We start from the raw sequence: 14,469 nt of genomic DNA, 5'->3' as shown, positions 1-14,469 counted from the left end.
AATTATTCTTTTAAAATATAGCAAAACACAAAATACAGCAAAAATGAGCACTGGAAAGGCGGAAACATTAAAAACAATGTCTTTTTTAGATTCTCTCTATATTTGAAAGGAAAAATAATGAGATAAAATCAGACGAAACTAAAGCACAAACAGATGCCAACTTTGATCTTTGGGGGAAGATTATTGTGGTAACTAGGGGTGGGGTGAACAAAAAACAGACCAAACCGCAAAACCAACCCACCCCTCCCTCCCCTTATTTCGGCCGACGGAGCCGAACTATCCAAAACCCGAATTTTAATTGATTTAATTTTTTGTCGACCCGAATATAATGGGTTGGGTCAAGGTTCAAAAAATTTAAACTCTTACTAACCCAACTCAACCCGATTTTTTAATTATAATATTATTATTTAAAATTTTAATTTATGTATTAATTGTAGTAAATAATATATTCAAAATAAAATAATTATTTTACGGGTAACACACCATAAGTTATTGAGTTTAAACTTGAAGAGTACACTGTACATATAATATCCAATAATATTTATCTTCTGTTAAATTATAGGGTACACTTTAACTTTTGATTAAAAAGTTTTGTAATTTGGACTCCTAAAAATATTTAAATAATTTTATTCGAGTTTTAACCCGAACCAACCCGACCCAATGTATAACGAGTAACGGGTTCATTTTTTAAAAACCGAACTAATTGGGTTGGTTCGATTTATTACCTTTAAACCGCCCAACCCGACTCGCGTTCACCCCTAGTGCTACCATAACCAACTGATCAAACCTCGGTTACTTGAATATGAAGATAGTAAGAACCGTCTTTGCTGGTAGCCTCCTCACTTCTGTCGCACTAATTTAGAAAAAGGAGAACCTTATTCCATTACTAGCAGCAAATAGATTGTATTCTTCAACAGCATCGTCCTTGTTTGAATTTTGATCACCAGCGACATGATCAGATGACTTGCTAAAAGAAAGGTGGCCAACTGCTTCCTTTGGTGGCAAAGGACCTGACTTATAACCATTAGCAAGAGCAACTGGACCGCCGCAATGGAAAACAGAGAAGCCTGCATTGCTAGCTTCTGAATCTCTTTCAGATTTTCTATCTGGCTCGAATCCTGCATTCTTCTGTGCTTCAACTGGCTCCCGTTCTGTTTTGGTGGCTGCTCGAGTATCAACTTCTTGATGAGCTTTCATTAAGCCCACCATAATCGAATTTGTTGACATGAACCATGGAGTTCACGTCATTAATATGGGAAACTGGCTGGTACACTGGAACACTGGCCGTGTTAAGAATGGGAGGAGGCATATGTGGTAGGCTACTATATGGCATAAATTGGGAGTTTCCATTAATATCATATCTGAAAGGGCAAGGGAATACATAGTGATTACGGTGGGGCAAAGCCACCAACCCGTTCGAAGCTGCTGGCCAAGAAACTGGAGTTTGATGATAATAACCAATCGAAGCAGGCTGAAACAAAGGATAGTGTATGCTTTGGGAATGCAATGGAGGAAGCACCGCATGATGTTGGGGATTCATATTACTAACATTAGGCATTCCATTTTTGTACTCTTGGGCAATTTTCATTGAAAAAGTCCCTGGATTGCTGTTTCCTCCATTATCCATAACTTTGCTTTTAAAATGCTCTGCACTTTGCTTATTTTCCATCCCAACATCTTGATGCTCATGAAAGGATTTTTGAAGGCTTCTTGACTGTTCTCTTCTTTCTGAGTGTTGGCTGGCATCATCTGAATCAGACGAAAAAGAGGTTTCAGGATGACCCATTGCTGTCTCCCTCGCTAAGGCATGATGAGCAGCTGTCAGAGTTAGATGTGCTGCTTATAGATGGGTCAGAAGTACCGGTTAAGGATGATGATGTCATGGGGCTTGAATCGGCCTCTTCATCGGGCACTTCCTTTTTATAGTACAGAGAGGATTTCGTTTCAAAGTTGAATCCACCTTGGCAGTTTTTCTCATTGTCATCGTTTTTGTCTGAAGCAGTATTCACATTAGCTGCATCACAACTAATGGCACCAGATGATTCAAGCTGTTTATTGGGTTCCTTTGTTTCAGCCCCAAAACTAGATCTCATGCTAACATCAGAGTATGAAGTGCTTCGAACGTACTTCTTCTGTGAGTCCATAGGTTCCCATACTTGCTTAATATGAGGTGAATCTCTTATATAAGAATTGCTCCCCACAACAAATTTAGTTTTGGGTCTCCCCACATCCTCGCGTGTGTGATCTACTTGAGTGTACTTAATGCCACGAATATATGGTTTCAAAACATCTGAAGAAGATTCAGACTTGCAAACTGATTTTCCATCCCGACCTGTTCGGGCAGAACGCTGTGACTCTATCTTTGTTCTGTAATCATTGTGCTGGTAACAACTATGAAAGTCATCTCTCTCGTTCATCCTGTTGGAACCGTGCAACCTCTCAGCGAATTTAGACCCACTGGTCCTGGGATTGGTTTTCGCAGCATTACACCTTGATGGCTTATTCGGTCCAATGATAGTCCTTGAAGTGTCAACATGATTTCCCTGGTAATTCTGGTCCAATCTGTTATTCATGCCCCCATTCTAAAATGTCAGATTTTCCTTCTCCGGTTCCAACTGCCCATTCAAAATGATGGTATGTTGCAAAGCTTTCTAAGAAAGTTTGATGCCAATCAGCTTGGACGGTAATGTGTGACACCTATAAACCAAGAGTGAAGATACGTCACACTTAAAAATCTATAACAAATTATGGTAACAAGACTGAAACATGTAACCATTTGAATAACAGTGAAAAAACAGTAAGTACGACAAAGTTGCAAATCCAAGCATGTGTGATGTATGCCCAGGTAAGCAAGTTTCTAACAGATCAGTAGTACGCACCTCATATTGGAAGCTTGTATCTGCTCCGCAAAACCAACTAGTGCAGTGAGGTTCTTTTCGTATGCGCTTCAGCTCCTTCAATTCTTTGAACTCTCGAATAACATTCCTTCTGCAATCTCTACAAAACCTCTTGCTGTCAAACCTGTCATATAAGACTAGTCATTTGATTGACAAGATATAAAAGCATAGTATTCAATCTTCTAACTTACCTTGACATATCTCCCATTCTAATCTCTTTTTTACAGGTTTATGTGATATAAATCTCATAATTTATAGTATTGTACCACTCAAATAATTCTCTGACGCAATCACAAGGTTCATTAGCAACTTGATCACGTATATAACTATACACGATGCTGTACTTTACCAAATAAATATGCTTCATCAAGGCCGACCTCTTCTTTCTTTATAGAAGTAAATGAAAAGTGAAATCTACCAATAATTCTTCATTCCTTTTACTGTTTCCCACCAATAATTCTATGAAGCCTCAGAGTCCAGGATAATTTCACAATGGATGTCAGAGATCTAGGAAGCAACTCTTCAACAACTATACTTGACACAAAATACTTAAGATACTGATGACGACTACTAAAAAAGTATAGACAGGACTCACAGACCAAAATGCAAGATTCTGTTTAAGCATAAAAATAAACTAAACATATATCTTTTGCCAATATATGGTAGACAGTTGACATGTTGCTTTGTGGAAATAATATACCACGTGATAATCAATCACTAACTCAATTACCATATCTTGAAGCTAAATTATACTCTGTTATCAATCCAGAGTCCAGACTCTAGGCCCTAGAGCATGCTTGACATTTGATCAGAACTATCTCTTTGACAGGGTTTTACATTTACCCTTCTAACAAGTTACATTGCATATGTTATAATCCTTGCCCACAGTAATTCTACTCTTTATTCAGATTGTTATCACTATCCAGTCACTAGTAGATTCCTTGTAAGATGTCCCACTTTGTTGTCATCATTAATTGTATAGAAGGCTTCAAAACAGAAGACGAAGAGAAGTGCTGATGCAACTCTGAGCAAATCGCAATACTATACCAAATAACAGTAAAACTAGGTTTTAGCTATAGAACGAATCTTACTTGTAATTTAAGCCCATATTGGCATAAAAAATTATATTACACATATAATAATATAGTTGCAGGTAGATGTGCAGATTAGATAGGTAAATGAATATCGTGACTTCCCTTGGTCTTCCTAGTTTATGTAACTAATCTTTCAAATAATTACCCTTTCTAGAGCTGCTGAAATTGGAGGCCGCCCCTATAGGGCTAGCAAGAATTTAAAAAAAGAAGAAGAAAGTAGAATATGATCCAATTAGCCACAGGAAGCTTTTCAGGAGAGCGATAGTAGAGAAAGCAAGCCACAAACCTGTACATTAGCCTTTCAGTGAAATCCTCTTCTTTCATTCTTAGTAGAGAGTGTCGAGACTCGTCTCTTAGTGCTGACCAGAGATCAACCAATGTGTCAACAGAAAGCCTGGCAGTATGTAGTGCACATGTTTCCCTAGTCCCATGCCCTCTGCCATAACTAATCACTGCCTGACTTATCCATCCTCGACCTCCACCGCCACACGCATCTGGATAAAGCAGCTCCCTTTCTCTTTCTCTTGCTCGGGCACTGTCGAAGACCTGATTTAAAAAAGTTTCTTATTATTTTTATGAAGTTATTTATTTTTCTTTCATTTGTGCTTTAAAGCGGTGTCCTTTTTTATTACCATAACTTCCGTTGTCTTCAGAGTATCCTCATTGTCAAACTCATCACTTCCGTCTTCAGAGTATTCATATTTCATAGAAGTCTGAGATGGAGCCCAGAGAGCACAGATGACACACAAGAGAGAGGCGATGGTTTTATAAGTGTCAATGTATCCTCATTGTCAAACTCATCACTTGAAAACTCTCATAGAAGTCTGAAATGGAGCCCAGAGAGCAAAGATGACACACAAGAGAGAAAAGGATACAAATTCCCAGAATGCGGAGATGATCCAAGCATTCCTCCATGAATTCCTTTAATGCTCATTGTACATGTCGGTTGACTTAAAATACGGATGATAACATTTCCATCCGATGGACACGAGGACAGCTACAGCCAAAGCATTAGTGAACTTTCTGTACATATCCAGTTTTACCATCATTCTTCTTGCCTGATATTTGAAGTTGGAGGGAGGTAAATATCCCAATAACAAAGAATGCATCCAAGAGTGATACAGGAAGAACAAAGAATAGTCTTGCCTTTCCAGAAAGATCACTGATAGCACCAACCTTTCTACCAGTTCGAGAACTTCAGATGCAACAAAGAAGGTAACTCCACGTATCATTACTTTCTTAGTCGGACCACCTAGGGTAGATCTTATACCACCATAGCGGATAGAAATCATTATGATGATTAAACGTGAGATGGGGTGTTTAACAGTGCCAAAGGTAACAGCCCATGCCGTAATCCCATTTGGTCGCACTCCAATTTCATTGAATTTGGCATAATCAGAATACCACAAGGTCATCTCAAACATGCCTGCATAATAACTAATGTCACACAATTCTGCAATGGAAGAACCTCTTTCCAGAATTTCGCATATTGAGTGAACTAATATATACCCAACAAAACAAAGCCTAGCGACATAAAGCCATAAAAGTTCCATAAGCTGTGCCATTCTACCGGGCAGGTAATCTGTAGGATTTTTCCATATAGATTTACCCTCAACTACAAGTTGCTCAAGACGAGGATCACAGTGTCTAAAAGACAAATTATAAATCCCAGTTCTGGTAATTTCTATTGATTTTGGAGGCAACATTGAGGAATAAGAAGTAAAAGGAATATTTTATCTTTTCTTCAGAATATGTAACAATAAAGATCGAATTATTCATATTCATTAGCCAAAAATATTACAGCATCATGTTTAACATGGGTACTTTGTGTGTTTTTGTATACTTAAGAGCAAATTGTATCAATTTCATAGGCTGAGATGGTGCTACCAGGCACAGCGTGTGAAGAAGCCTATTTAAGAGCAAACAGATGATAAATCTTCTCCGGCTTAGATTTATGAGGAAAAGAACGTTTGTCATCACTAATCGAGCCTTAATTTATAAAATTTTATCGAACAAGAAAAGAAAAGCATCCACTTGATTAGACGGGAAATGTTAAAAATGCGTTAACTTCAACTATATCAAGAGAATGGTAAGCAAAATCCGTAATGGATATTGTTTAACATTCCATCAAGAAACCCGTAAAGCGGTACACATGCATAGAGGATTCCAAATCTGAACCTAAATTTAAACATTTACTGGCGAAAGAACTTCATAAGCAGGAATGCATAAAAACACTATGAAAACAAAAGAGTACACATAATGTAAATCATCTTGCCCAAGTTATTACATCACACTTATAAAACATGAAAATCATACCCCAAGCGACGTAACAGGCCTTTTTCTCTGAATACAAGAACCTGAGCCATAGCCTAGTTACAGCATCAAGTTTGCAGCTCTCTCTCGATTTGTATAGTTACATGGCTGATATTATACTCTTTTTTGATATAATCCACAACCTTGTCCAGTACCATGTCAGCATCAGCTTCAGGCTTCACCTTTACATGACAAGCTAGTAGCACTTTGCCTACTGTAATTGCCCATATATGCAACTCATGTATCGCAACTACCTCGTCCATCTCACAAAGTCCTTTCTCAAGCCTTGTTGCGTCGATTTCTCGGGGTGTGTTCTCCATCAGAACCTCCCATATGTTGCCCAACATGTTGATAGTAGTTCCCAGCACAATCACAGAAAAAATGAGTGTGCATATCAAATCAATAATCTTCCATTCAGGTTTATACCATATAATTGCTCCACCAATCATCACCCCAATGCTCTGAATTGAATCCCCTAATACATGAAGATATGCACCCTGAACATTGATGTTGCGTTGCTTCTTTTGCTTGTGTTCACCTTCAGATTCAGAGGAAGGGCGAAGCAGAGGTACGGTATGATCTGTTCCATGAGCATGGTGATGATGCTTGTCATGTTTGGAATGCCCAGCTTTGTTCACCACTTCTGTTGTGATTGTCACTCCATGGGTGTGCATATCATCAGAGTTCCCATGGTTGTGCTCGTGCGCATGACCATGATCACGATCGTGGTCATGACTGTGGCCATGACCGTGGCCATGATCGTGGCCATGACTGTGGCCATGATCGTGCCCCAACAGAACAGCCATGATAATATTAACCACTAGACCGAAAGCAGAAACAAGAAACATAAGGAAGCCCTGAACTTCACCTGTTTCATAAAAGAATCTTGAAATAGCTTCATAGACAAGGATCCCAGCAAGAAGCCATATCATTTGAATTGAGACCAATGCTCCAAGAATCTCAATCCTGAAAAAACCATAAGACTGACGAGGTGTAGCTTCCCATCCCGATGCCCACAGTGAGAACAATGAAATTGCAAAAGCAGCAACATCTGACAACAAATGAGCCGCATCTGTCAAAATAGCTAAACTGTTGGCCTTAATACCTCCAACAACTTCTACGGTCATAAATATGATGCAGAGAGCAACAGCAATCAAAAGCTTTCGCATCGAATCGCTACGTTCCTTCGCTTCTTTGGGACTGGATTTAGAATCAGAAAATCCACATGGTGCTCCATCACAAATTTTATTCACACCTGATGTCCTCTCTTGAACTTGAATATCTCCACATACCTCCACGATGTGTTCTTGTTCAGAATGTTGCATATCCATCTGAATGTTTACAATAAAAATGTGTTAAGTGTGACATCCATGAATTAGAACTTAAAGCTGAATATATAAACTATCCACAACCTAATAAACTATTCTACGGAGAATAGTTTATTAGTTTAAAGCTGAATATATACATTAAGAGTTTTTTGTGTAAGCTGAAAAGACCTAATGCACACAACACCCTTACGAGCTGCTGTCTTAAATCGAAGCGTTGATTTTCCCTTTGGTTTCGGTTTCTCCTGCTATTTAAGAAAAAAGTCATACATAAACTTGTGAACTACAAATTAACATGAATGCTAACTATCCAGGGGAGGACCACTAGGGCATCTCATTATGACAATAATTGGATGGATAAACCTGAAGTGCATACATATGATTCAAAGATATCATAATCACAGGACTTTGGAAGTATTCGATTTATTAATACTTGGCCCAGCACATTTGTTTTCATAGAAGGTTCTACTAATGTGTTTCGCTTTGTTTAAACTTAATGGACAAGAATTATCATGTACGTAAATCGCAGCAAGAGTAATAATCAGACAACTGAACCTGCATAACACTAAATTTAAAGAGTAAAACATATAGATTACATCTGATTACAGCTGATAAGTATCGTATATTCCCAGCAATAGAAGTTTAATTATTGACAAATTCTATTCCCACAGGATTTACACACTATAAACTTAGACCAGCACATCAATGCTCAACGTAAAACTATTCGATTTTCGATAACTAAATTCTCCAGCCTCATTCATAAAACGTAAAACTATTCGATTTTCGATAACTAAATTCTCCAGCCTCATTCATAAAACGTAAAACTATTCCATTTTCGATAACTAAATTCTCCAGCCTCATTCATAAAACGTAAAACTATTCCATTTTCGATAACTAAATTCTCCAGCCTCATTCATAAAACGTAAAACTATTCGATTTTCGATAACTAAATTCTCCAGCCTCATTCATAAAACGTAAAACTATTCGATTTTCGATAACTAAATTCTCCAGCCTCGTTCATAAAACGTAAAACTATTCGATTTTCGATAACTAAATTCTCCAGCCTCATTCATAAAACGTAAAACTATTCGATTTTCGATAACTAAATTCTCCAGCCTCATTCATAAAACGTAAAACTATTCCATTTTCGATAACTAAATTCTCCAGCCTCATTCATAAAACGTAAAACTATTCGATTTTCGATAACTAAATTCTCCAGCCTCATTCATAAAACGTAAAACTATTCCATTTTCGATAACTAAATTCTCCAGCCTCATTCATAAAACGTAAAACTATTCGATTTTCGATAACTAAATTCTCCAGCCTCATTCATAAAACGTAAAACTATTCGATTTTCGATAACTAAATTCTCCAGCCTCGTTCATAAAACGTAAAACTATTCGATTTTCGATAACTAAATTCTCCAGCCTCATTCATAAAACGTAAAACTATTCGATTTTCGATAACTAAATTCTCCAGCCTCGTTCATAAAACGTAAAACTATTCGATTTTTGATAACTAAATTCTCCAGCCTCATTCATAAATCAACCAATCAAATCCGCATAATCATCACATACATAATCATATAATCATAATCAACCTAAAAAAGCATGCATAATTACATAGAGATATACATACATATATAAGTATGAAATTTAGATATTTGTTACCTCGGAGGATAAGGAGCTGGAGCGAGAGGGATGGAGTGAATTACTTGTGTGTATAGGTGTTAGTATAGTATAGGTGTGTTTATAAAACAAAGAATTGTTTGTTGCGAGTTCTTTTTTTATAAAAGGGGATATCCGATAATCGGAAGGAGGATCAGAATCGAATCCTTTACCCTCTAGGGATTTATTTCCGGTTTTTGGATTAATAAAATTTGAATACGTATCTATATGGTAAATTTAATTTAATATTTTAAATTTGTAAAAATATATCGATACATTTTTAATTGCAGTTTGACCATTACTAACATTTTTTTGCAAATTTATATATTTGTTATAATCTTGGATCATGATTAACTCAAGTACATGATTATATATATTGGGTTCATTATATATTGATTCAAGAATATTTTGTAACTAACTTGAAAATTATATATTACTGAAGATCAACATTTTAACTTATTTTACTCAAATTTACTACATTCAACGTTCTTTTATAAATTTATGTATTTTATTTAATTATATAATTAAAAAGTAATAATCTTTAAATTGACTATAATATATATGTTCATACAATCTTGTTATGCACACATATTGTTTTTATTCTAATTAAATTATTTTTTGCATTTTTAAATTTACAAAAAGAATGTAGAATATTTAACCGATGAAAATATATTTTGCATTTGTCAAATCTTATTTTTTAAAACCTCACCATAGTTATTAACATGTAAGACGTACATGGACAGTAGGATGTACATGGACAACTAGATATACCAAAGTTAATATAATAAGACAAGCCGTTTTAGCTAGTGTAATTATGAGAAATATTAATAAGAAATAAACATGACGAATATATATATAATGTAAACAATAATTATTGTATATTTTAATAATATTTTTTAATCATAATTTTCTTAATTTAGAAATAAATAATTTAAAAAATAATAATACACACTACATGATGTTATTTTTATTAGATCGAATTTTTTTATTATATTTTATGTAGTGTTAGATATTGAGTGCAATGAAATATAACATAGATGAGGGTGAATGTGTTTTTTTAGATTTTAATTAAGTTATAAAGTGTTTGGCTTATAATTGAACAAAACAGATATGAATTTATAGAGATAAGTTGTTTAACTGTAAGCACACAAACAAATTATCAAAAACTCACTTGATTGTATTAATCAAATTTGTTTTGCTACAAATATGTGTTCTTCATAATAAGAACTCAACTACAAATCTTCAGAGAGAATACAAGATATTTTCTAGATGTGTTTGATAACTTCTAAACTAAGAACCCGTGCATGCTTTATAGACCAACAACACGGATTTACAAAATTTACACTAAAATATACAAACACGGTTTCTAAAGTTATCTTGTCTATTTCAATTTCCGGTGTTAGCAAATCTGTGCAGAATCTTGTAGGTATGTAACCATCATTTGTCCAGTGATTATTGGCCATTGATCTTATATTCTTCAAACTGCTTTTGTAAACTTTTTAATTCAGTGATAGAATTGTTTATTGACTGATAATTTTGAATCTTCCACTTGTCTGCATTCTGAATTATGGGATATGTGTCGAGGTCTCTTTTGTTTTGTAGGGATGTGACATATTGATATGTAAAATGACTTATCGATATCTTGAGTTCTTTACATGTGTTAATGACTTGTCGAGGTCTTCAGTTCTCAATATGTAGAATAGTTTGTCGACATCTTCAGTTCTCTACATAGACTTTTGACTTGATGACATCTTAAGTTATCTACATGAAGATTTTGATTTGTCAATATCTCCAGATCTCTACATGAGAAAATAACTTGTCGATATTTCCAGTTCTCTATATAGACTTTTTGACTTGTCGATATCTGAGACCTCTACATGCAAATTAACTTATCGATATCTCATGTGACTTCTCGACAAACCATTTTGGACTTCTCGACATACTTCTTGATATCCCTTGATCCGTGACTTGTCGATATTCGGCTTAGAACATTTTTCTTATAACAACTTTATTCAAATCTAATCTTCTATATTTCTCTATGAGACATGATCAAGATTTGATCTTGTTCTAGAGTTTATTACTTAGTTTGAAGACTGTTCACAGAAAAATCCTTCAGTCTAATCTACTACACATTTTTACAGACTCAAGAAATACAATTGTAGAATAAAAAATTAGATTATCATACAACTAATCCTTAGTTCTATCAATATGACTTAGTCTTATTATATTCAGGCATGTCTTGCACAACAATCTCTCTCAATTTGTGAGAAGATTACTTGTCACAAATTCATGTCTGATAACAAGACTAACCCCAAGGTAAAATCAAATACAATTAGACTGGCAGATTTACAAAGTACAACTTTATACATCATGTAGTTACAATCAATATTGAATTACATGACTTATCTAAATTTCTCATAACCAGTTTCCCTTCTACTTAGATCCTTGAGTTTGACTAAAACTTCAATTTCTTCAATAATCTCAGTTCCCATTAGAGCTTCCACCAGTCTGAGCCATTCAACTAATGAGTAACTGTCACGCAAATGAATCCTGTATCTCGCAAATTTATGAGTCCTAATATTCATAAAGCGTCCATTTTCAGATACTCTGCTCAACCCCCTCGTCTTTTAGTTCATTAGACCTTTGCTCAAACATCTAAATCTCCTGAGCATATTTTCTTTCATTTTCCTCTCTTTCATCCATTTCCCTTGCCTGCCTTATGTCTCTCTCTCTCTCTCAATCTCTCAGCCAACTCAGTCTTCCTCATTCTTGTAAATGAATCCCTTGCATTCATCAAACTTATTACTCTCTCTAATTCTGCAGTTGAAAATGTCTCAATAACTTCTCTATTCAGCAAAATGAAGGTGTCATCTTTGTAGTAGATCATGACTTCTCCTAATATACCAACACAAACTTTGACTATCTCCTCAGCTAACGGTTGTTATTCCTAGTGAACTAACAATGAGATTTACAGAAGGGGGTTGAATGTAAATCTCAAAACTTTTTCAAGTTTTGAGCAGTTTCAAAGGCTATGTGTTTAAGATAAACAAGTGTATGAATTGCTTTAAGCTAATACTGACAGATATATATTCAAACACTAATGTAAAGAACACAACAGACCTTAAAAACTTTTCTGGTGGATTGTTGTTCCACCAGAGATGGTATTTCAGAAAATCTGTGATTCAAGAAGTTGATCACAGCTGCGTCCTAGTACAAACTAAATAATTTTTCTCTCAAGATTTTTCTAAACAGCTCTGGAAAAATTCTCTTCTAATTACTAGCTGCTACTTGGTTTATATAACACCAAGTGTACAAGTGAAGACAAAGATAAAAAGTACAATAATAAAATAAGTTCTCCACTTGTTTCTTCTCCATTTTACTCCAGTGCATTGTTGACTATTGCCTCTTTATACTAGAGTAGAACGGCTGCTTTTTCTGATGTTCCTGAAATAGGCTACCACATCTCAGTTGTCTCTGTCAACCCATGTGCCTCTGTTTGTAGGTACAACTACCACTTGTGAACTGCTATTTAACAGAACATCCGTTGAAGCCTTCATCCGTTGATGGCTTTATCCGTTGATGTGTTAGCAGTTGAAGCTCTATCCGTTGATGCACTCATCCGTTGAAGGATGTTATCCGTTGAAGCTTTAGAGACATCCGTTGAAGCTTTGTTTCTCATCCGTTGAAGGTCTTTAAGTTATCCGTTGACACCATTTCATTTATACAAAATTACAAGGCATGAAATACTTACAATTGGCCTTCCTATCTGCATATCCTCTAGTAGTCAACATGACTTATAATTTTCCTCAACATTTAAGAATTTATATCTCAAATTCAGAGACTGAAATGTGCTACAACACTAGACTTATTTCTAAGTAAAGCTACACCATCAACGGATAGCCAAAATGGTCTTATCCGTTGAGGCTACAAACACTAGATTTCTACTTAAGTATTTTGTTAAACATATCATCAAACTAATGCACATATATTCCTAACAATCTCCCCCTATTTATGTCTATAAGAATTGTAGACATAAATTCAAGGTTAACTTGATGATAACAAAACACTTAACAATTATATGAACTGAAACTAAGTAGAAATTCAAAAGTGCTGCAAAAGTGTATGTACTAGAAGGTAATTGAAGATTTACAGTATTTCCAAGGATGCTCCTCTAGCCTGAGCAAATTATCTTTTTCTTCTTTGATCCCTTGTTTTCTTTCCTAACCCTTTGTCATTTTCCTCAATTTGGAGTTGGAGTTGTCTGAAGAATTCAGCTTCATCTTCATCACTGATATCCAACTTAGATTGCATTTCTTTGAGAGTTTCATTGCTGGCAATCTTGAGTTGGTCTTCAAGTCTGAAAAATCTTCTGACTCCTTTATCATCTCTGAATTTCATCAACCAATGAGGTGATTTGTGAATTGTAGTTCCCCTTTCTTGAATGAGTAAGGTTCTGGGCAAGGCATTGGGCTCCCTCCAAGTTTTCCTTATGTTGGCAATCTTGTTGAGAATTTCAGTCTTGGCAGTCCTGGTAAAGCCAGAATCCTTTTGTATGGCTGAAAAGACTCTGATCAAGGTAGAGTAGCCTTCATTTAGAATCCTGTAGAGAGGCCATGTTCTTTCCCCAGCTCCTTTGTATCTGAACACCAATCTCTCTGGTAGCTGTCTGTAAGCAGCAATTCCCCTTACATCCTCCAGCTCATCCAGATAGAGTTCAATGTCTGAAATTTCTTTTATGTCACAGATGTGAACATAATCATCTTTAGAAATGGGTGGCTTAGGGTTAGGTTTATGTTTTTGAGTGAATTTCTTAGAGTTTAGGGGAGGTGTAGATTTGGATTTTCTTTTCTGTTTCTTTGGTAGTGGAAGAGTGGTTAAAAAGGTAGGCAAATTGATGGTGTCCCAATCAATAGGTTCCTCTTTTGGGATGATTGGTTCACCATGGATGTTTATAGTGGGATCAGCAACAAAGGGTTCAGGTATGGAAGGTAGAGATTTAGTTTCTTCAGTGTTGCCTTCACTTCTTCTATGTGCCTTGGCCTTTCTTCTGTTTCCCTTCTGCCATTCCTCTTTTTCCTCCATACTTTCACCAAATATACTCCCAAAAACCTCATCTAAGTTTGCAATCTTGTCTTCACCCCTGACTTCAATTCCTTTCTCATTTTCAACTAGA

At 35.7% G+C, this 14,469-nt stretch overlaps 4 protein-coding genes across 11 annotated transcripts; all 4 read right to left on the bottom strand.

Annotated features, from left to right (window-relative positions):
- Positions 1 to 67: 67 nt before the first annotated feature.
- On the bottom strand, positions 68 to 4,756 carry LOC141713712 (uncharacterized). Its single transcript, XM_074517263.1, has 4 exons — positions 4,624 to 4,756; positions 4,278 to 4,537; positions 2,880 to 3,021; positions 68 to 2,697 (listed from the first exon to the last, which is right to left on the bottom strand). The coding sequence occupies exons 1-4, from the start codon at positions 4,696 to 4,698 to the stop codon at positions 2,566 to 2,568; spliced, it is 609 nt and encodes a 202-aa protein (XP_074373364.1). The 5' UTR covers positions 4,699 to 4,756; the 3' UTR covers positions 68 to 2,565.
- Positions 859 to 2,417, bottom strand: LOC141715253 (uncharacterized). Its single transcript, XM_074518726.1, has 3 exons — positions 1,862 to 2,417; positions 1,207 to 1,818; positions 859 to 1,163 (listed from the first exon to the last, which is right to left on the bottom strand). The coding sequence occupies exons 1-3, from the start codon at positions 2,415 to 2,417 to the stop codon at positions 859 to 861; spliced, it is 1,473 nt and encodes a 490-aa protein (XP_074374827.1).
- A 158-nt stretch (positions 4,757 to 4,914) lies between the features above and the next one.
- LOC141715251 (uncharacterized) lies at positions 4,915 to 5,697 on the bottom strand. The gene has a single exon (XM_074518725.1). The coding sequence runs from the start codon at positions 5,695 to 5,697 to the stop codon at positions 4,915 to 4,917; it is 783 nt and encodes a 260-aa protein (XP_074374826.1).
- LOC141713711 (metal tolerance protein A2-like) lies at positions 5,278 to 9,454 on the bottom strand. 8 transcript variants are annotated; one of them, XR_012572025.1, is made up of 4 exons: positions 9,300 to 9,437; positions 7,801 to 7,877; positions 6,308 to 7,635; positions 5,278 to 5,417 (listed from the first exon to the last, which is right to left on the bottom strand). XR_012572025.1 is itself a non-coding variant. In XM_074517259.1 (3 exons), exon 3 carries the CDS (start codon positions 7,633 to 7,635, stop codon positions 6,373 to 6,375), a length of 1,263 nt encoding a protein of 420 aa, XP_074373360.1. In that variant the 5' UTR covers positions 7,770 to 7,877; positions 9,300 to 9,436; the 3' UTR covers positions 6,200 to 6,372. The 8 variants fall into 8 exon arrangements, 7 of the variants coding, with proteins under 7 accessions (XP_074373360.1, XP_074373357.1, XP_074373362.1 ...); XM_074517259.1 differs by lacking the exon at positions 5,278 to 5,417 and having other exon boundaries at positions 6,200 to 7,635; positions 7,770 to 7,877; positions 9,300 to 9,436; XM_074517256.1 differs by lacking the exon at positions 5,278 to 5,417 and having other exon boundaries at positions 6,200 to 7,635; positions 9,300 to 9,436.
- Positions 9,455 to 14,469: the final 5,015 nt, after the last annotated feature.

Source organism: Apium graveolens, chromosome 3, assembly GCF_009905375.1.
Source record: "Apium graveolens cultivar Ventura chromosome 3, ASM990537v1, whole genome shotgun sequence".
Classification (NCBI taxonomy): domain Eukaryota; kingdom Viridiplantae; phylum Streptophyta; class Magnoliopsida; order Apiales; family Apiaceae; genus Apium; species Apium graveolens.
Note: the sequence above shows the minus strand (reverse complement) of the source record. Positions and strands in the feature narration are given on the sequence as shown.